This window comes from Schistosoma haematobium, chromosome 5, assembly GCF_000699445.3.
Source record: "Schistosoma haematobium chromosome 5, whole genome shotgun sequence".
Classification (NCBI taxonomy): domain Eukaryota; kingdom Metazoa; phylum Platyhelminthes; class Trematoda; order Strigeidida; family Schistosomatidae; genus Schistosoma; species Schistosoma haematobium.
Genome location: NC_067200.1, coordinates 12,162,597 through 12,184,249, shown reverse-complemented (window position 1 = coordinate 12,184,249; position 21,653 = coordinate 12,162,597). Strand labels below are relative to the sequence as shown.

Genomic DNA, 21,653 nt, shown 5'->3' with positions numbered 1-21,653 from the left:
ACTACGCCATTGTTCTCCACATCAACATGTTGTCGCACTCACACCTAGCTTGCATTAACGTTCTACGTAGAATTAAGTATACTACGCTTAGAAGACAACATGTCAAGAAGCAGTCACTTTATTCACCTCATCGAAATAGTCCTATCTTGTCAACACATAATAACAAACGTCATATATAGGCATTGTCGTGGTTAAAAGGTTGTGTTATAAGTGAGATTGTGTATTGAAATGTGAAACGACACATGCATTTCTCACGAATCATTCACGTCATGTTCTTTTTCATCGGGATTGAGTTGTTAGTGTGTTTATTATGTCGATGTCGAACTTTCGTTAAGTGTTCCACAGACAGAATAAAACATTAGTCTTCCATATAGTAAACGTAACATCGAAAAATTTCCCATGCTAATAGTAGACACATTTTAAAAAAAGTGGTAAAAACATGCAGGAATTCAGTAATACATTTAATCTTTGTTAAGTTCACCTTTCCTTGGGATCCCCATCAACACTTATTTACTTTATCTCTTTCGTCGTGTGAGAAAGCCTGACTCGCAACGTCTATCGTTTGTGTTATTTTGTTTTCGGGATAGTTCGCGCTTTGAACCGTGAACACAGAGCACCTAACAAAAGATACCGACTGTAATCTTGGCTTGCTGCGAACTGTTCTGTAGAGTTGGTAGTTACTCATACCCATTTCGCTTCTAGCTCTATGTAAAGTATAATTAATGGCCAGTTCGAGCGTCGACACGTAAGATAAACAAGCTTTTGTGAACTTCCTAAGATCATCACGAATGATCTTCACGTCAAATTTTATAACTCACAACTTACGAACTGACCGCGGGCTTTTCGCTCTTTCAATGCAGCTTCTAGAGTATGCAGCTTTTCTGGTGTCTTTAACGGGAATGCCAAAGTAAAACTGCAGCAACTATACCTGTCCTTCACAACGCTGTATGAGCTTCTCATGCAAAAAGTAAGTTTATAGATCTTGCTAAACGGATTAGTAATCGCTTCAAGAATCATTTGCAATGTTACTTTATCAGTGTGCTATCTATTGGTATAAGATTTAGTTTAAGTTTAAGCTACTCGCTAACAACAGCCACAGATGGAAGCGTCAGTGAGGACACCTCCTTTTTTAGAAGAACTGCTCTATGAGGATGTACTCATTGGATACTTAGCTATTAGTGAAAATGTCTCAATCGAAATGCTAAATACCGAAAACTCAGCAACCTTCAGTTCTTCAGGGGTTTACAAATAGTCATTCATTTTTCGTTTAACAGCCCTAACGAGGAATTTATTACGTACGTTCATCAATTCACATCTTCGGCTTTTTCTCCTTGTTGTTGACGAGGGCGTACTGTTTCGATTGATGATATAGATCAATGCAGCAGTGTTATAAATTTTTAAAATTTTACGTATAATAACTCCATAACATTCACAATAACTTTCGAGGTTATGATGCCAAAGCACTAATGTGTAGACGTTCTGCACTAGAATATTCTACATGTTACAGGCCTTAAGAAATGAAGTCATCCTATCTAAGAAAAGGTATGTAAAGTGGAGATAATTACCCTGTAATATTGTGCCGGGATCGAGATACACTTACAAATTATGTTTGTCATAGTAATCCATGTACACCTGTGGCTGACTACAGAGCGTTTAAATATACCTATAGTACTGGGAGGAAACGGATCGGTGAAGAAATATAAAGCGTTTGTGTATCAGCCAGTCAGTCAGCTGCAACCGAAGACACTTAAGGCACTTATATGCGTCGGTTCAAGTTGCCATATCTCATTAGCACAACAAAATGAACACCAAATTCATAGAAGTATTCACTTCAATGGTTGTAATATATAAAAGAAGGATTGTGTATAAGGATATAGTACAGGAGGAAAGAATTATTTCGTAGAAAAACATATGAAACAATTTTAATCTCACGGTTTAAGGGAGGACAAAGAGTGTAAACACCAACGCCATTGTGATCGATTTTCAGCCATGTCACCAAGAGTCTCCAACCGTTGGTTACCATAGTCGCGAGGACCCCAACCAAGTAGTCTGCATCTACCAACATGGCTCATACTAGGATTGAATGACTTTGTGGGCTGATGCCATGTTTGGTTTTGTTAGGTTCGTTAAGCTTGAATGCTACTACTGATTCGGCTTATTCGGGACGGAACGAAGGATCAAGTATTCCGAGACTCAATAGGCTATTCTGGTCCGTTGTTCCCGACTCAGCTAATTCAATCAAGAAGTCTCGGTAAGACATAGACGTGTATTCTACGGGTAATCAGCAGATACCAGGTCAGGTCAGGTCAATCAGGCACACAAATCAAGCGTATTTATACAAATATTTATAATCGATATTATCATGGTAAAACTTTTTAAACATTACTCAATAAGTTCATCAATCCACTGCCATTCAATCATTTAAACATTTAATGGATAAGATAAAATCACAAAATATGAGTGTTGGGGATCTATCGTCCCCAACATGTTTGGCCGCCTCTAACTTTCTTCCAACCATCCCCAACACTAGTCAACATTGAGAGTCGTGGTAATTGGTGTTCAGGTATACGTAACACGCGACCCAACCACCTCAGCCGATGAAGATTCACAACCTCATCAACTGATTTACCATCATTCCCTGTTACCCTGCGCCTAACCCTACTATTACTTACCCAGTGATTCCAACAGATGAGAGTAATATTTCTAGGACATCTGTGGTCAAATACTGGTAACTTATGAGTATCTTCTACTCTTAATGGCCGAAACCTAATCCTGCCACCCTCTACAACTTGGGTGATGAACCTAGTCTTTCAATTCGCTATAACTATATTGTTAGGTCTAGTACTAAATAAGCTTCGAGTCTCTATGGCGAAAATAGGTGGGTGCATTCGCTTTAGTCGCATGCTGGCTAGATTATTTTATAGAGAAGTTTTCAGCCATGCCTAAGCATATAAAGTGTGTCGGTTCTGACGGAAACACTCAACATATATCCATAGGCAAGTTATCAAACAACACAAATGGATTTACTCAGTCATTTAAAATTTCGTGAGAGATGTTGGCGAAAACAACACTTTTTCTCAAAAGTGTTGAGGATTTCCCCCAAACAAATTTTGGAAAAATTTCTTTATTTATTTGAACACATAAATATTGGTACAAGAGAGCGCCAATATATATGCGCCACACAAAACAATGAGAATTCGAAGAGAAAAAAAGAGGTAAGGAGCGTAAAAAAGAGAAATAACGGAGAGATTGGTGTAAGGTAGTGTAGTAATAATGAGGGAACGGAAAGGTACAATCAAAAGAAATCTTTCAGTTAGGGAAGACACAACCACTTTTTATGAAGAAAGTAAAAGAAGGTTACAGTAGGATCGCCACTGTCTTCTATTCTGAGCCATATCTGATAACGTCTCTAGCCACTGTGTAGCAGCATCTCTCGGACCCCAACCAGGGAGTCGTGAAGGACCAACAGAAGCCAGTCCTTTGCAGCTTTCTTTCATGCCACGACACCATGTCATGCACTGACCACCTCTCCGCTTCTTCCAACCAGTCCCAAAGTCGGCAAATAATGCACGACGTGGAATTCTCTGGGACGAAATTCGTAGAACATGTCCAAGCCACCGAAGTCGGTGTTTCAAGATGGTGACATCGATTGCATTATCATCTCTGTGCCCGAACACACGATGCCGAACCTCTGGTTTACTGACATGGTGTTGCCACTGGATGTCAGCAATCCTTCAGAGACAGCGATGATAGAACACAGAGAGTCTTCTAACGTCCTCAACTCAGAGAGGCCAGGTTTCACAAGCATAGAGTAAAACTGCTCTCACCGACGCGTTGTAGGTGCGACCTTTTACAGCCAGACTAACATAACGAAGGCGCCAAAGATGGCCCAGATTGGCATAAGCCGCTCTGGCTTTCACTATACGTGCATTGATCTCATCACTCACAACCCCACCAGCACTTATGCAGCTACCTAGATACACGAACTTCTCGACTACTTCTATCTGCTCACCATCCAGGGTGAGTACAGGATTAGAATCCTGCCAGTCTTGTAGAAGTACTTTGCACTTCGAAGGTGCAAAGCACATACCATACCTACGGACACTGATTGCCAACTGATTAAGTGCGGATTGCATGCCTTGGGCATTATCGCACAGTAGGACAATGTCATCCGCATACTCAAGGTCGAGAAGTCTTTCTCCAGGCAACAGATCCACACCACCATTACTTACATCCATCAGAGCTGTTTCCAGAATGTCATCGGTGGCAAAGTTGAAGAGGAATGGTGAGATTGGGAAACCCTGCCTAACCCCACTGCTCGAATGGAACAATGAAGAGAGGTGGTTGTGTGCCCTCACTCTGCCTGAGGTGTTTGTATATAAGGCTTTTAGGATGTTAATAAACTTCTCAGGCACACCCTTCAATAGACAATCCCAGAGAACAGACCTATCCAACGAATCGAAGGCAGCCCTGGTGTCAAGAAACACTACGATTGTTAGCCTTTGATAAGTATGGCGGTGTTCTAACATTTGGCGGAGGGTGAAGATATGATCAATACATCCTCGACCAGAACGAAACCCAACCTGCTCCTCGCGAGTCAATCTTTCTCGGGTTTTGAACAACCTACGAAGTATGACGAAAGCCAATAGCTTGGACGCAATCGGAAGTAGACTTGTCCCCCGATAGTTGTTACAGGAACGAGGTGAACCCCTTTTAAAGATAGAAACAACTATCGACTCATTCCATGACGTTGGTACACTCTCTAGTTCCCAAAACTTTGTAAACAACGTCGTCAATTCCTTAGTCAGAAAGTCACCACCATCTTTAGAACGAGCCGGAGGTAAGTCATCTGGGCCAGGTGATTTGTAACGCTTCAAGAGTTGGAGTTCCTTGCGGACTTCCGCCTCATTTGGTGGATCAGTCGTCATCGGCCATGGGGGGCAGGACAGTCTGACCGATGTTGCCGGAGCAGCAGCCCAGTTGAACTGCCCTTCGAAAAATTCTGCCCATCGTCCAAGACGTCGATGGATGTTAGTGATTGGCATCCCATCATCCTCGCAGATTGTTTCGCTCACACCGGACTTCTTGCTGCCAGTGGCTTGGATGAGTTGGAAGAGCTTCCGGTAATTACCAGATGCAGTTGCTGCTTCCAACTCATTAGCACGCTCCGACCACCAGGCTTCTCGGTCCTTACGCAAGCTTTGCCCAATTTCCTTACGTAACATCCTTCGTTTGTGTTCAAACTCACGGTCACGCGGAGTAGACCGACTGGCTTCAATGAGTTGTAAGGAACCTGAAGAAACCCAGTGCATATAAGCGGGACGTTAGAGAGTTTATCGCAAATGATGAACTCTCTATTTCGAAAAAAGCTCCATATCAAAAGAAATTTTGGCGTTTTTCTTTAAGAGCTCCCCAAAAATAAGGAAATTGGATCAGATTAGGCCTTGTATAATTGAAATACCTATTTGATATTTGATGGAATTTTCAATCGCTTTTGATGAAACATGTTCTGTATCTTCAAAACCCAAAATTTTTAAGCACCTCCGAGGTCTTCCGGAAGATGTCAGCTAACGATATTTAATAAAATATGGTACCATTCAAGCTGGTATCATTCTGTAATAAGAACTAGTCGGGGTGACTATCCAATCTATCGGCTGTTACTACCACACCTCAAATATATTCAGCATTTAGATTCTGTTCACGATTCTAAGTAAACTGTACGGCCTAGTAGGTTTCTAATTTAAACCATGCTGGAACAGTGGTCAACTGATCATAGTATTTAAGTTTTAACCATTGGGTCACAATGAAATTCTACTTTTTCTTGTTGTACTTAAGGAGTCGATTAGTAGTATCAGATATCGCACATAAATCGTTACTTCAAACCGCGTACGCAAACCTGTTCTTGATAGATGATCATAATAAGACTCTAAATCACAAACGATTTTTGCATTCATTATCACTAAAAAAATTTTTTTCAGTCATCCTGAAAATCGTCAGTGAAGGTCAACATGGATTTATTGTGATCATCAATGACAACTGAAAGACTATTTGATAATATAAGCATCAAGCCTAGACTTATTGTATTCGACTTGGGTTAGTTTCTTTTGCTACATAAGTGATAAAAAACCATCAGATTGTACATTATGGCCGTTTGACTGTGACATTTACGATAGTCAAGTTTTTCACAAAAAGTAAGTTTGTGTGTTCATCTATCATTGTTAATAGTGGTGATATGATTTATGATGAAAATAATTACCCACTAAATATACTTCAAGATTCAAATAATATATTGAAATCTATCAAAAAAGAAAAGGATGTACTATTGGCATGTGCTTCAAGGTTAGTTTCTTGGTTCTCAAATGTTAGTTTTATTTCAACATTATAATAAGAGTAGTATATGAATTAGTATAAATGGGTTTGCGGAAATTAGTGAGTTTCTTCGTGTACATCACAAATTGACTTTAGACAACCACTGAAAACTAGGAAGCAATGTACAGATGTTTTGTCCTAGCACGGGACCTCGCAACAATGACCATCCGTGACCTCACCAGAAACCATCAGGTTTACATTTAGACCCTCAAGTTAGGATCTAACGCTTTACATTTCTAGCTTCGATATTTCTTAACTATCTTCCAGTGCTGTTCGTGGGTAAACATCTAAACCACTGAACCACAACTTCAAACTAATTGTGATTAAAGTAGTTGTCTAAATGTATCGATGGGAATAGTTAGGAAATGTACTGCCTATGCTTGGCTATTACTTAGTTTGGATAGAGTCAAAATGAAGAACTTTCAGAATACTGTTCATGAAATATTGTGCCGTTTTTTATATAAAAAAAAAAACAAATTCACTTCTTAGATTTAGAAGCCTAGTTAGTACAACTTATTAATTAAGAACAAATCAATCCGTCTCGGTGCAAGCCATAGACTTTGTGTAAAGACTACTAATAAAACCGAAGCTGACAGAACCGAATTTCATCCTACAACCTGATGACTGTAAGTCAAATGCTTTAACTCACTTATTTACACTTAGAAAACCATCATTATTTAAAGTGTTGGTTATAAATATTACTTTAAAAAATCGATGACAATAATATAAATGTACTAATCGTTCGGTCTTTTAAAAGTACTATTACTGTATATCTGCTTATTCCCATTTTATTAGGTTTTCTATCTGATCGTCTTACTGTAACCTACTTTCTGCCTATTAGATTTTGACCTTCGTTTCTGTTTTAAGCTACCGAATTAGGTAATCAAGGTAAACTTATCGATCTACACTGAAAATTAACCAATATATGATGCCTTCTGTGTGCTGACACAGTTTACCATGGCTAAAGTTCAAATAAACTAAAGTATAGTTAAGGATAGCCGGAAAAACATGGAGTCAATCATTAAAGTCGGTGGCGTTTTCTTTGGACATATGTACGCAAACTAAGTTACTCAATAGAACTCATAGTATACAGAATTAGTAGTCATTGACCCCCAAAAATTTAGTTCAGCAACCAAGTTAAATTTCATATATGTAGGATCGAATCACAATTTTGATATGAAGGCTAGTGATACTGTCCTGTTGTCGAAACCGGAGATGGACCCGTTGCCGCGATCTCAGCAAAAATCTTCAAATAACTAGTCCAGGATCCTGTTAACCCTGTTTTTAAGCTTTTGGTATTTGGGAGAAGTCATGGAGTAGTTTGTATGTTTTGTGTTTAGAAGTTTATAATTTACGCAGTACTCATAACCAGTGGTTGGAGATATCAAGCGATACGGCATAAAAGCGACCTCAGTAATATAGTTGGATTTATTGTCTATCTTCCTTCAAGTTTGGAGTTAGGTCTAATCTTTAACTTTATATTCTTCGATTTTTAAACTTTCTGAAATGTTTTTTTGCAGATATCAGGTGAAATGGCTCAAAATCAATTTTAGTGACTCAGACTCATTTACTCTTCGTCTTCTCTAAGATCTTGAGTTTTAAAATAATCTTTTACTCTCTTCTTCCGCGAATTTATTCTCTCTTTTGGAATCATATTGTCTGTGATTGACCACTTCTATTTAAAATTTGTCCTAATAATTTCATCTCGTTGTACTGATATGCCATGATAGCTTGGACTAATGCATAAATGTCTCTGGTTTTAAACTACTTATAGCTGGCTGACTCTAAAATGCATTTCTAATGTTTATTTCTCCATTTAAGTTAGGTTTGAGTTACGGTGTATGTTGTTTCGATATGTGGGAAATGTATCGATGCACACTCGCAATAGATTTTACTTTGATGTTCACTGATTGACTAATTAAAAAAATTTCTACCTTCATAGATATATTCACCTAATTATCCGATAGTTGTGCTTAGAATTTACTACTTGATTTTGCCGACGTCTTCTACAGTATTTGACAGATGAATATCTCCGTCATCATTATCTTTCTCAACTTAACAAGCTTAACACTAGAAACGATCATATTTCCTAGCAATTGAAGTTATGATCTCACCTTGTTCACTCTTATTTTTTCGTTATTTCGAACTGTACAAGACATTCAGTTTAGTGTGATCTTATTTCGTCCTGATCTCCACTAGTTATTCTACTACTTTTCCTAAATATTAATATAGGACCCCTTCGGTGGAAACAGCTCGTCAGTTAGTTTACCTAAATGGTTGGGATAAATTATTCGATCATATGGAAATATATCCAAACAGTAAAATTGTTCACTTCCAGACGTAAGTTTGAATCTATCTTATAATATATATAAATTTTTCAATGTAACAAATTGAATTTACAGGTTGTTAACGTACACTGATGAGGATTCCTATACTAGGAAAAACTAGCTATCCAGTGCTTCCTAGTTCCATAGGGAATGCTGCTGAGCGGCCTATGGTCATCCATAAGGGGTGACACGCCTGAATAAGTAGGCTTCATGGTTTTCAGTAGTAGTCTAACCGAAGTTATTCCGTTGTTTAACTCCAATTCCAATATTCTCCACAAAATCCTATGGTAACAGTAACAGTGCTTACTAGTGACTAATTTCGAGAGGTAATTCCCCGGAGTTCTAGTAAAAATGCCATGATCAGCGGTATTTAACGATATTGAGCCTCAGACAAATATCGCCAGTGGAAGTGGATGATGGTCGCGCAATATTGCGAATTGACTTAAACTCAAACTGCAAACAACTGGATGCCAACTCATTGGTCTGAAAGTTAAGAGTTCACTGCTATACTCGATGGTCGTGGGTTTGATTTCTCGTTGAGTAGTAGATGCACATTGTCGAGGAGTCCCATAATAAGACAAAACAACTGTTTGGTGCTTCCTGGTTTTCAGTGGTAGTCTAATCAACATCATTTTGTGGTATGAAACTTCAAATTCACATTAAGGCTGAGATTTTCAAATCTCAACCCATAAAAATACACCATCTTTCCCTATACAAATACATGTTAGATTATTCCAAATTGCTGTGATTAACTAACCGATCAAAAATAAATAGTTTAACGCACTGAGAATAATAACTACTAATTTGATCTAGAAATGAGCTTTTGTAAATAAAAATGAAAGAGAAAAATACTAGAGAATTAATCTAATTCAAAAGCATCTACACTTTGAAGTTAAAAGTTATTTGGTAATTACCTTTTTTTCTTCATATCCAACATTGAATTAATGTGAAATAGAATGAATTTCAGTTAAGCGTACAGTTTTATAGTTATCTAAACATGTGTTGTTTTTTGTTACAATAAAATTAAAGTCACTTGACAAAACACAGTGTGATAATAGTAGTAGTCGCAGTGTAGTGAAGGAGAACACAGGTGAGGGCAACCGAATTGTATTCAGCACAAAATTACAGAGTTAATTGGTAAAATAGAAAAACCATATAGTAAATCGTTAATTTGCAAAATATCAATGCATCATATCAACCTGGACTGTTCTTGTTGCAAACATTAACCAATTGTCTCACATTTCATTGTTCATGCGTTTTCTTACCAATTTCATTGTGTTGTCGCTCTTCCTTTCTTGATCTTTCCCCATCTTCTTCTGCCAGACATTACGTTCTTTAACTCGTCATATACTACTTATATCAATATAAGTAGCACGCACCACAGTAGTAGTGGTAGCGAAAACAGTTTTTACGCTGTATAATACAGCAGTGGTAAATTCTAACTTTATATATTATGTAAGGAGTAGTAGTACTTATTGAAGGTTACTTTTTTTCTGGTAAAGAATAAATCACATTTATTAGTAGTAGTGATATTCATGTGGGCTTTTTCTCTGTAAAAGCTACTTTTCGTCTTTTAACGGAACAGCTATTACCGTTTCATCACTGTAAGGATATATACATGTTATTATGATTATTATCATTTGTTAAATTACTCATGAGTACCAAATATAGTAATAAGCTTGTAAATTCCTTTGTACCTACTCTACATTCATCCTATATATTTGCTGAGGACATCACGGGATTAGTCAATCTTTGTTGTTGTTGTTGTTGTTGTTAGCACTACTTTTAGCAAACTAATTTTTTGCGCTTTAGAGTCGTGCTTTTATTACTATGTATATTGAGTTGTACTATTTCAAGTTGTTTTGCTCAATGTCAAGTTTTTCTGAGACTTTTCCTTTTTGTGCTCATAGCTAAATGTTAAAGCGTTGTGTGCCGGTTGTCGTTATCGATTTCGCAATAGGACCATTCATATCAGGGATAGTTCAATCTTTCCTTAATTCGCAATTTGTTAGGTTTGGTTAACCTTGAGGATACTACTGATTCGACTTATTCGGAACGGAACGAAGGCTCAGGATTCAGAGACTCAATAGACTATTCTGGTCCGTTGTCTTCGACTCAGCTAACTCGATCAAGAAGTCTTGGTAAGGCGTAGAAAGTGTATTCTACAAGCAACAGCAGATACCAAGTCAGGCAGGCAGATCAGATCAAGCATACAAGTCAAGCGTACTTATACAAATATATATCGATTTTGTCATAGGAAAATTTTTTAAACAATAATCAATGAATCATCAATTGTCTGCTATTTAAAAATTTAATCGATAAATTCATCAACTGACTGCCATTCAAATATTCAAATATTTAATCGATAAGTTAATCGATATGATAAAATTACAAATATGGATTTTGGGGATATACCGTCCCCAACAAAATTATCGTGGCCCAACTGAAAACTCCAGTGAACACAGTCGTTTTTATTAAGATTTAATAATATTGTGGTCTGAGCCCATACACGTAGTATGGTTACTGTTTTATTCTTACATTTTACGAAGGTGACTTTTTAAATTAGGTTATTGTAACTTCTTTCCTTTAATGTTGTACATTTAGAGTATATATTGGGACATGTTGGTTATGTTCGTCATATATTTATCTCATTGAAAATCAGCGTACACTAAACATCCGTTTCGTCTTGGTATGGGATTCCTCAGCAGTGGACACCAACGAACCCGCCAGGGATCGGAAGTGGGACTTCCACCTCCCTCACCAAACTCCTAACCATTAAAATCACTAACCAGGTTTATTATCCCGAGTGTTGACTCTATGTCGGATGGTAAACAACAAAGCTAATCAAGTATCGTAGTGTCTGGTACCATGTCAAGTTCACATGGGTTATTCTGGCTTCCCGATAGACCAACTTATTCATCCTTCTTGACCTTGTTAATTATTCGCTTATTAACTTTGACTTTTTATATAGGCTTGTATGTGCATTACTTATCCTACTCATCACATGTCTGTGGCTTATTTTTGTCTGACTATATATATTGAGTCGCGCTTGATCGAATCGGGTTGGCTCACTCTCCTTCTTCGCTTCTCTTTGATTTCTCGCTTTTCATTCTGAATGTCTGTCTGGATCAACGGGTGTACGAAATATAGCTATTCGAAATCCATTCTCGTATTTGACTTATTTCGTTATTTTCTAACGTGAATTCCGTCGATAATTATGAACGAGGGTAACCGGGATGTATATTTCGATAACATCATCATACGATCTGACTGGAGTCAAATTAATGGGCTACAAAAGTATTTATCTCCTTACTAACTTCGTATGTAACCGCAACGGGAAATAAATAACCGAATGCAAAATGTATGGAGAATACTTGTATTTCGAGCATCTAAATAATAGAAAAGAAACGAAGCTCATAGTAAGTGAATTCGGAAATTAGGTTTCATAAAAGATCATTGAATTAAGAGTGACTTAGCTTTAATAGTCAAATGACAACTTATAAGATACACAGACAAATATTTACTAACGTCAGGACACAAATCTTGTAAAGGATATTATTCTATACAGGTGAATAGCTAAGCCCACAAAAATAAACGCAATAGGCCTACAATGTTGATAAAAAACTATACTTGTGTACAAGATCGAAAAATACTTGATCAGATTATAATGACACATTCGCCAAGCAAAAGATAGATTACATAGGAATATGATAAGAATTACTATCGGCGTCCAATGATACAACTCTAGTCGTAACTAAATTGTAATGTAGAGAAAGGATAATCCAATGTCAGTTGCAATTGTTTCAATCTTACGATATCTGAACTCGCCAGTCAAAATTTATCACCAAGCTTTAGTGGTAGCATCTTGAAGCAAGTCACTGATTCCCTGACTATTGTAGTTTATTTGGAGGTTTTTTTCAAAGATTTGTATAAGTGGTAGATTGTATTCGTCACAGATTGATCTGAAAGTAGAATCCATTAAACACCTGTACTCTATTTGACTACACTTGTTTGTTCAGTCAGCTGTACTGTTTTGTTCTTTTATTTGGTTGATAGATTTTGCTTATAGTTATTTCGCGTTTCCAAATTGTTCACGGATACGATATAGTTGGCGAGTTCGAAAAAATCCCTCGTTGAAGTCTCTAGAGGCTCAGAAAACGTTTATCCAATTAACGTTGAATAAAAGTATCGCAGATACACCTAGAAAATATCGAATTACATGCCGCAGTTTTGATTGGATATTCCCCTATACTGTTACTTTATTCAATATGGTTCCGAAAATTTTTGGAAGCTCAAGGTCACCCGTACCTCTATAAATACTTTCGCTTTTTCTGTACATAAACGAAATTTGAAGTAAAGCTTTTACTTGCAATTTGAGCTTTCCTTTTACTGTCCCAGTTGAGTTTATTGAAACCGGTTAGGGAGATAGTATTATGCCTTTTGGTAGCAGAAATATTAGGTATCGGCTGTATTTACATTAAAAAATTTTAATTCTAAGAAAAACAGTTTGATTGACTGTGTGAGTATAAACATGTTACTTCCCATAGCCTCACATACTATCTCAGGGTCAAACTCTAGATGGAAAATTACAAACGAGGTACTCTACGGGAGGAAGCCGATTATGCATTTACTCAAGGTTTCTGCGTAAATTTCTTTGTTCTTATCAGAAGGACAACCATATATGTCACCTGTGATTGTCTTACATTGAAAATTGGTTCGACAACTAAAGTTCCCTAATTATTTTAACCTCATCTACATAGTGCGTTTAACATACCGTAGTAAGTATATCGTAACTAAAACAAACCACTGAATACAACATAGTTTTTGTTGACCTAATTAATCAAAACGTATTTAAGTAATTACTTCATTCACCCTTTCATCTTTCACTGTTCTTGTATAAAATGCGGTGATACGATATAAATTGATAAATATTTTTGCTACATTTTATGTAAGTATGATAAGTCCGCTGATTTTGTTATTGGTGTATCTAGTCAGAGTGATATGTGATTGATCAATGGTTCAAAATAGACGTGTCCAGCTACACTAAATATAAATGGCCGTCTTAAATCGGAACGTTCACTCCACTTTGCTTTTATTTACCGAGTGCTTTTTACTTGTGTTAATAAACTTTTTTGGTCTAATTTAATTCTCCATCGAACGGTCGGATAATTAAATGACTGTGTGTATCACATAGCCTAATGTATAATGTTAGTAGTGTGAGTAATGTGAACAATTAAATTCCTTCTCTGTAATAGAGAAGGATTGTTTAGAATTCTAATGATGATGAGCAACGTATTTTGCCTATGAAAGTGATCAGTGAGAAATATTAATCAATAGATGATTCATTAGAAAAATGATTTTGTGTTAACTCATAACCACTCACGAGACTAAATTGTCGACGCAACTCCATAAATAAACCGATATCAGGCGATGCTCACAAACACAGTGTCTTTTTCGTAAAATTGATATGTATCGCACCTAAATTCCCTGATAACGACTTCCTCGTTATCAGAAGTCTTTTACTGTTGTACCCCGAACAGAAGATAAATGGAAAGTAAGAGGATAGATAGATCTAGTTTCTATACGAAAAATGGGGGTATTATATGACCTTAATTTTTTAAAAGATTCTGGAAAACATATTAAAAGTGGTAACAAATCCGGTAGTAATTAAATCACTCAGCTTTCTAGGCATCTACTAAAAGTTTTTAAAGTGCATTTGTTAATCGGAGTGTTTTCACTAATTTCTCAGCTTCTGCGGACTTTTCCAAGGAATTATCGAGGGCTCTGGACGAAAATGACCTAAATGTGCATAGAATTGTCAAACACATGCATGATTAAAAGCAATTTGAAGACTAGACGATTGATGATTCCAAATTTTGTAGAATATTATTCAAACGAACCAAAACCTGACTATCAGATCTCATTTCGGTATCACTTCTTGCAATGGAATATGAGTATTAACAATTATAAATTAAAAGGCTTACTAAAAGAGTTCAGCAACTTTCTTTTTAGATCATGTTGCTAATGTCTCTTTCGTGGACAATACCTGTAAGATTTAAAAAAGTGACATTGAGAGTTATCCACATGTTTGATCTTTAAATCATTCCTGTTTTACTTTTTCGCGACTTTTTGTATAGTCCAACAAACCTTTAAGGTAAAAACAACTTATGGTGATTAAGGAAAAATGTTGTTAGTGGTATGCATTCATATGATGATTACGTAATAGCAATGATTGCTGTAAAAATCCATATATGATTCGATCATTTAACATTATTCAATATCACATAAACGTGTCACTATTATTAAGGGTATAAATCTCATTACTGATATTTAGGAGTAAATTTTGATCAGTCATTGTTGGGATATGCAGAAATCAGTACTGGAATGTATCAGACATTCAAATGACGAGTCCTAAGTAGATCGAAATGCGCGTCTCTCACTGATAACCACACTATATGTGTTCTATTTCATATACATATTTTTCTTTCCTGTCTTTCTTGTACAGTGAAGGTCGGTGAAAGTACTTTTTTTTAACCGATGAATGTATATTCAAGGTATTCAACTTTACCGGTGTTGTTCTTTTTCAAACTAAATCATATTAATTTGGTTTCCATCTTTATTGTCTCCTATTACTCAATTTATTTTTGTGTGTAGAAATTTTATTCTCGTTTAGCACAATAATAATTTAAGTAAATGTGACTAATATTGATCCAGTTAGCATCAATCATTACTCCTAAGTATTTCGACTAATATGATGTGTGTGTGTGTGTGTGTAGTCAACTATTAGTATACAAGTTGAGATACTTAATTTTCAATTACCATGTCAACTTGGCTTAGGCACTCAGATCATTCGAATTAGTATGTGTTACTCGATAGTGAATGCATGAACCTTGTTTCCTGACTATGATGTTTTATTGACTTAGTCAAAAGAAATTTAATCTAATTGTTCAAACCTGACGCTAGATAGTATGGTCTAGAACTGGTCACAATTTTTTATGGCTCAGATCCTGTCATTTTTGCTTTTCCCCTAAGTCTTCAGCTTCAATATTATGTAGTACGTTTTATCCCTCGAATTCATCCCTTCTTTTCGAATAAAATTCTCTTATATCTAATCTTTCTTACTATCATTGGTACTACTATTATTTAAATCTTTTTGCTATTCATCACTTTCGTAATGTAATATAACAACTTTGGCTGTTGTTTGACCGTTCATTGTTGAATAACATCATTGCTACGAATGGTGATTAACTAAAGATAAAACCTTACTGCCGTTACACCCCGTGGCACAGTCTACAGTAGGACTTTTTCGTAGGACCTTAAGTTCCCTGCTTTTAGTTTTACCTCTCTCAAACCAATATAGCTCGACTGTCATCATGATATGCGAGGCCACGACCATCGGTCGAGGTAGCTTCACCATAAGTTAATATCTGTTATTGCCTACCATGAGTAAGTTAGCATGTTCCATCACAACTAATTAAATCAATTTTAGGTAACAGTTTTATATTCTGTACTACCTAGTTGGGTTTAGGCAGCCACATTGTATCACTAACCTTTACATAAAAAGTGTTGCTCATATTTGGTTAGTTACGTTGCTGTCAAACAAATAGTTAATTTCGAATTGTCCTGCGGTCTAACCAATGACTTTGACATCGTTTTCAATTTAAGGCCGTATGATTTTGCTTCGGTTAGACGATAAAAGGTAAACAGTTATTTTTAATGCTTAGCTGAGTGGTTTTTCGAAATTCTTTTAGCTCGAAGACATTAACTGTATACTGACCTTGGATAAGGAAGGAAATTGATTCGAGGCTTATTAATATCTTCGATACACTAGGCTACTTCCCACAACCTTGTGACAGCACGTGTGAATTCGATTATGATTAAATTGACTTTGTGGGCAGCCTATCCTAACAACTAACTAAGTAATCTGCTGGGTCGACGCTGACTGGCTGCTCAGACTCACGTTCCCGTGTAAACCAATGAGGAGAGTAGCGTGAAGATAATGGGACAAAAGTCCGTATCCGAAGAATCTACGAAGAACAATCTAACAAAGTACATGAATAAATATATAAATCATCAATCAAAATAACTTATAAAATAAAATACGTGCGAAAATGAAGATACTTCGGATGACTCATGATTAGGTTACAACCATTTGAGAATAGAATATGATACGACGACAGTTTATGGTTGCATAGTTTGTTATTCTCCTTTTCTCTTCCCGTTATAAGAACTTATGAAAGATTGACACGGACTGAAAAACTAAGTAGACAAGGACAGTTGTTTCATATTTGTTTACAAGTCCTCAAAATTGCACAGGGAATGGAACTTTTAGGTCATATGGGGAGTACGACACTTAGATTACTAAATTAAATGGTCCTTTTTCAACTTGTGTTTGCGTGTGGATTTATAATAGAGTATACAAATAATCATAAAATTCAAATTCGGTACTTTCCAACTTATATTAGTGCCTAATATTACAATACCATACATTTTCATGTGCATTTATATAATTTATTTTCATTTTCTTTACAGACTTCAACGAAAGACTAAAATTCCATACAATAAAATGATATTTTTCGATGATTTACAATGGAATATCAAAGAAGTAAAAAGTCTAGGTGTTCACAGCCATCACGTACCTAATGGTGTGCACACGGGGGCTTTTCGTAAAGCATTGAAAGAATATGAACGGTTTTGGTCTTGTAAATAAGAAATCTATTCAACAAACTACAGTATTATCGCCATTGTCCTTCTCTTTCTCCCCTGGATCAAACAAACTGTTTCTAGTCATTTCAGAGAGAGAATGAGAGAAAACACTACATTTATTTCTTTATCTTTTGAAACTTTTCAAAGCTTTATCAAGATGTTTTTCTGTCTGGTTACATTTTCGCTGACAGTCTTGATCATAGTTACTAATATTCACTAGTGTAAGTGCCATTAGTAACCGAGGTGGGTTGGGGGGCCACATTAATAACCAACTGTTTCATCGTAGTTTGCGATTTTTGACTGATGAACAAACATTCATCACCTAAGCTGAAAATCAGTTTCAAACGACTTCAGTTCTTGTTTGAAAACTACACTTACCTGTGGTGATTTATTCAAAATAATGTAGGAGTTAGAAACAAACAGTTGTATGGTTTCAACTGGATTATTTGAAAAATATTCTGTCACTGTACACATTTCGTTTGCAATAAAATAGATATTATTTTTATTAAACTTTCTTATATTTTATTGCTTTAAGTTTTCTTAAATTAACATTGTAATAAGCAAAGATGGATGGTGGCTAGCAGCGGGATTGAGGACGCGCGTTTCATCCTCTTTGGGACTCGTCAGCTGGATGTGACTGCATCCCAGAGTTGGTGTTCATTCTGGGACTCGAGTCCAGTACCGTTCGCTTCTGGGATACAGGTACGTCCAATTGACGAGTCCGAAATAGAACGAAACGCGCCTCCTGGATCCCACTGCTAGACGTCATTCATCTTTGCCGATAATGCTTGCGACTTGAGGTAATATAGAGGCAATCCGCACAAGATGCACATATGCCAATAAGAGGCTGACCAATCGCGATCCTGAACATCAACGGGAAGATCCAAACAAACAATACTAAATGAATTTGACATTGTAATACTCAACTAATAAATTTGACTTTGGAGCTTGTTGATCGATTTTACTTATTATTATTACTTAGTTGTAATCTGTAATGTTATAATTTGTAAACAGATTTCTATGCCATAATGTTTGATTGAAATATAATTAAGACAAAGGTATTTACTAGCATCTGTATGTTGACCACAAGTTGCCATACTGCATTAACAGAGCGGAATGAAATTACCAAAACAAATACCAAAGTAGTAGAAGTAATAATAGTGCGTAGAGATGTAGAAAATATGGGTCATAGACAAAATGATTCGAATGTTAGAGAGTTCAAGATAATATTAAAATTCGAGATATCTGTGTCGTCGTGACCGATTCGGAGCCAATTAGAATCATTGTCTTTAAGAATTAGTTACGACAATTTTACAGACCCTAACCTGGCAATCTCCATCTATCGACATGATTTAGTCTAACGGTTGACGAAGATTTGCCGATGCGACGCTTTGGTTTGGCGACTGTTTTCTTTCTTACGACCTACTCCTACACTGGTAAACATCACCCATCGAATTGACCGGTAGTTGGGGATTATGAATTACTTCAATGGATGAAGACTCACAGCCCCATCAACTGATTTGCCATATTTATCTAGTATCTAACTTTAAATTCAACATCGTTGTCTTGATGGTCCAAGCATAAGGAAACAATACTTTGAAGGGATCGACGAATAAATATTAGTAAACTATGAACACCATCTAGCTTTACTGTGTTATGTATATGGCTATGCCATTTTTGGAAGATATATTTTTGTTGGATCTGATCTTTCATACATAATTTTATTTATCAAATCATTTGAAAATGTAGTGACCGAAGCTTCCTATTTTCTGTTTATTGTTAGTAGAAAACAAATAAAACTTGTTAGAAACTAAACCGATCTCAGTCAGATACTCCCAGATATATGTTTCAGTTATGAAAATATAGAATAACCTGCTTTTTGATTTTAAGTGAATAGTCTTTCACATGTGGAACAGCTAAAACCATGACATTCAGCAGCCCAGAAATCCTTTATAGTCATAGGCTTATTTTTTCTGGCCTTAACAAATGTGATCACTTCATAAATCTTTTCACGTATTATCTGTCTATTCTATTATCTACTTAGTCGAACATATAAACATTAGTACAAGGGAGCATCACCAGATAAACGCCGCGGAACAAGCCTTTCGAAGCAACAGATGGAGACTAAATTTGCACTACTTCACTAGTCTTGAATACGAGTCTCGATGTTGAGACTTTGTGAAGACATAGCCGACCCTATCTGTTGTCCGATCTGAAGTAGTGTGCGAACTTTGCAGGAATCCAGTTGGAATGATGTACATGGATTCAGGAGGACTGGTTCAGAATCTGTGTTATGTGGTAGAATTCGACTTTCAACCAGTCAGGGACTTGAACTTCTTTAGATAGGACAGGGTTCCCATCACACGCAAGCTGCTGTAGAAGCTGAAGAATAAAGGAATATACAAAATGGGAATAAGGGGATAGAAAAGTGACGCGATGTAAAATATAGGAGAACATTAACAAACAGTTTTGAGTATGAATCGCGAGACTGAGAATTAAGGCGTAAATAGATATTATACTTGTAGTTTGTGTATGGTATGGGTTACTGACTGGAACCCAAGACCGAAGTGGTGGTTTTACTGGGGGCCATACCCTGGGCCTGCAATTTGGAGGCCTAATCCACAAGGCAGTAGAGCAACATTAGGTGGTGCAGTCCCATGGCAACCTGTAGTCAACGATGGATTCACACGCCATTTCTTCCCTCGGGATCCTGGAGCTCATGTGCTCCATTGGTTTAGAATTAGGGTTTTCCAACTCCCCCAGGTGGGTACTCCATATCCATCAACCCTGTTGAAGTGCTGGACATTCACTTTCTGTCCTTCCAATTTCGTAAATAACCCCCCACCACAAGAAGGCTATGATTAGGAATTCTGTAGAAGTTTCTGTATATGCATGGCCACGAGCGGGACAATGAACTCTCCCCACCCTCAGCCGTGCCACGGCATTTGGGAACATGAGAAGCGATTTAGGTCAAGTTGAGCTGTTTATCGCAAACCGTAGCTGTATTTCATTAGCCAGAAACAAGGTTTCTGTTGTGCTACATCTAGGATATATCCGGTAGTTATTGTTTTTATCTTAACAACCAAATATACTGATAGTTTTGTTTGATAGCCAGACTTTCTATACATAGTTTTATAATTAAATCATAAATTATAGTCTCGCTAAACTATCTTTTACAATTTATGTAATAGGCCAGTCGTACTTACAAACACATAGGTTCCTCTTCTATGGAAAGAGACAACCTATTGAAGGGAAATGTTACTTAAATTCCTAAGGGACGGATACATATACATGTTGTATTTATTCTGCTGGTCAACTTTCAGATTTGAATTGGATAGAATTTGAAATTGTGATATGTCTCGATAAGCACAATGAATGGTAACCTTTGTGACCCATCTCTGGACCAATACTATGCGTATATTTTTTATCGTATAATTGTTAAATGACTAAAGTATTCATATTCGTGTTCCTCTTATCATAAGCTTGGCCCCCAAATGCCCTGGTATGGCCGAGAGTGGGGTGGGCCCGCCCTCCCTCTCGAAACGCTCTCACACGGCCACGCGTATACAGCCTCTGCCAGGGAAGTCCTACTCATTGCCTTCTCGTGGCGGGGGTGTTGGTTACGAAAATGAGAGGACGAAAAGCGAATGTCCGGCACTTTAACGGGATTCCAAACCAATGTTGCACATGGGCTCCAGTATCCTGCGGGAAAAAATGGCGTGTGAACCAATTGTTGGTCACCGGTTACCGTGAGAATGCATCTTCTCACGATGCTCCACTGCCTTGTGGGTTAGACCTTTAGGTCAAAGGCTCGGGGTGTGGCCCCCTAAGATAACCACCTGCTTCGATCTGGGCACCCGGGAAGTATCACAGCCCTCATGCAAATTGAATGATTTATGTGGCGCATATGTATTTGGTGCCTCCTTGTACCAATGTTTATGTGTTTAAATAAAATAAACAATAATATCATAAGCTTTATTTTGACCAATGACCTATTATTATACGATTTACCATTAATGAATTATGCCCTGTCTATTAATTACTACCTCCCACATTCACAGCCACATTCGGTTAAATCTTGTACAAATGTTGCTTCATATTTTATGGTACGGTGTGGTCTGTCTGGTTGGTACATAAACCCGGTATGCTTGAAATAAATTATTCATATCGCAGAGGCCGAGATAGGTGTTCTGGACTTAACTGGCTGGGCTAGGCAGGAAGCAGGACCGATAGTACTTTAGACTGCTTGCA

At 36.9% G+C, this 21,653-nt stretch overlaps 1 protein-coding gene across 1 annotated transcript; it reads left to right on the top strand.

Moving 5' to 3' along the window:
• Positions 1-5,132: 5,132 nt before the first annotated feature.
• MDP1_2 (Magnesium-dependent phosphatase 1) lies at positions 5,133-20,789 on the top strand. Its single transcript, XM_051217496.1, has 5 exons — positions 5,133-6,093; positions 6,134-6,191; positions 6,226-6,339; positions 8,602-8,709; positions 17,229-20,789. Exons 1-5 carry the CDS (start codon positions 6,030-6,032, stop codon positions 17,404-17,406), a joined length of 522 nt encoding a protein of 173 aa, XP_051064910.1. The 5' UTR covers positions 5,133-6,029; the 3' UTR covers positions 17,407-20,789.
• The last annotated feature ends 864 nt before the right edge of the window (positions 20,790-21,653 follow it).

What these genes read in the sequence shown, in the direction of transcription:
- MDP1_2 (XM_051217496.1), top strand. Translation starts at nt 6,030, where the DNA reads ATGACAACTGAAAGACTATTTGATAATATAAGCATCAAGCCTAGACTT. An exon ending in AGTCAAGTTTTTCACAAAAA is followed by an intron (nt 6,192 to 6,225) that starts GTAAGTTTGTGT and finishes CATTGTTAATAG; the next exon opens with TGGTGATATGATTTATGATG. An exon ending in AAAATTGTTCACTTCCAGAC is followed by an intron (nt 8,710 to 17,228) that starts GTAAGTTTGAAT and finishes TTTTCTTTACAG; the next exon opens with ACTTCAACGAAAGACTAAAA.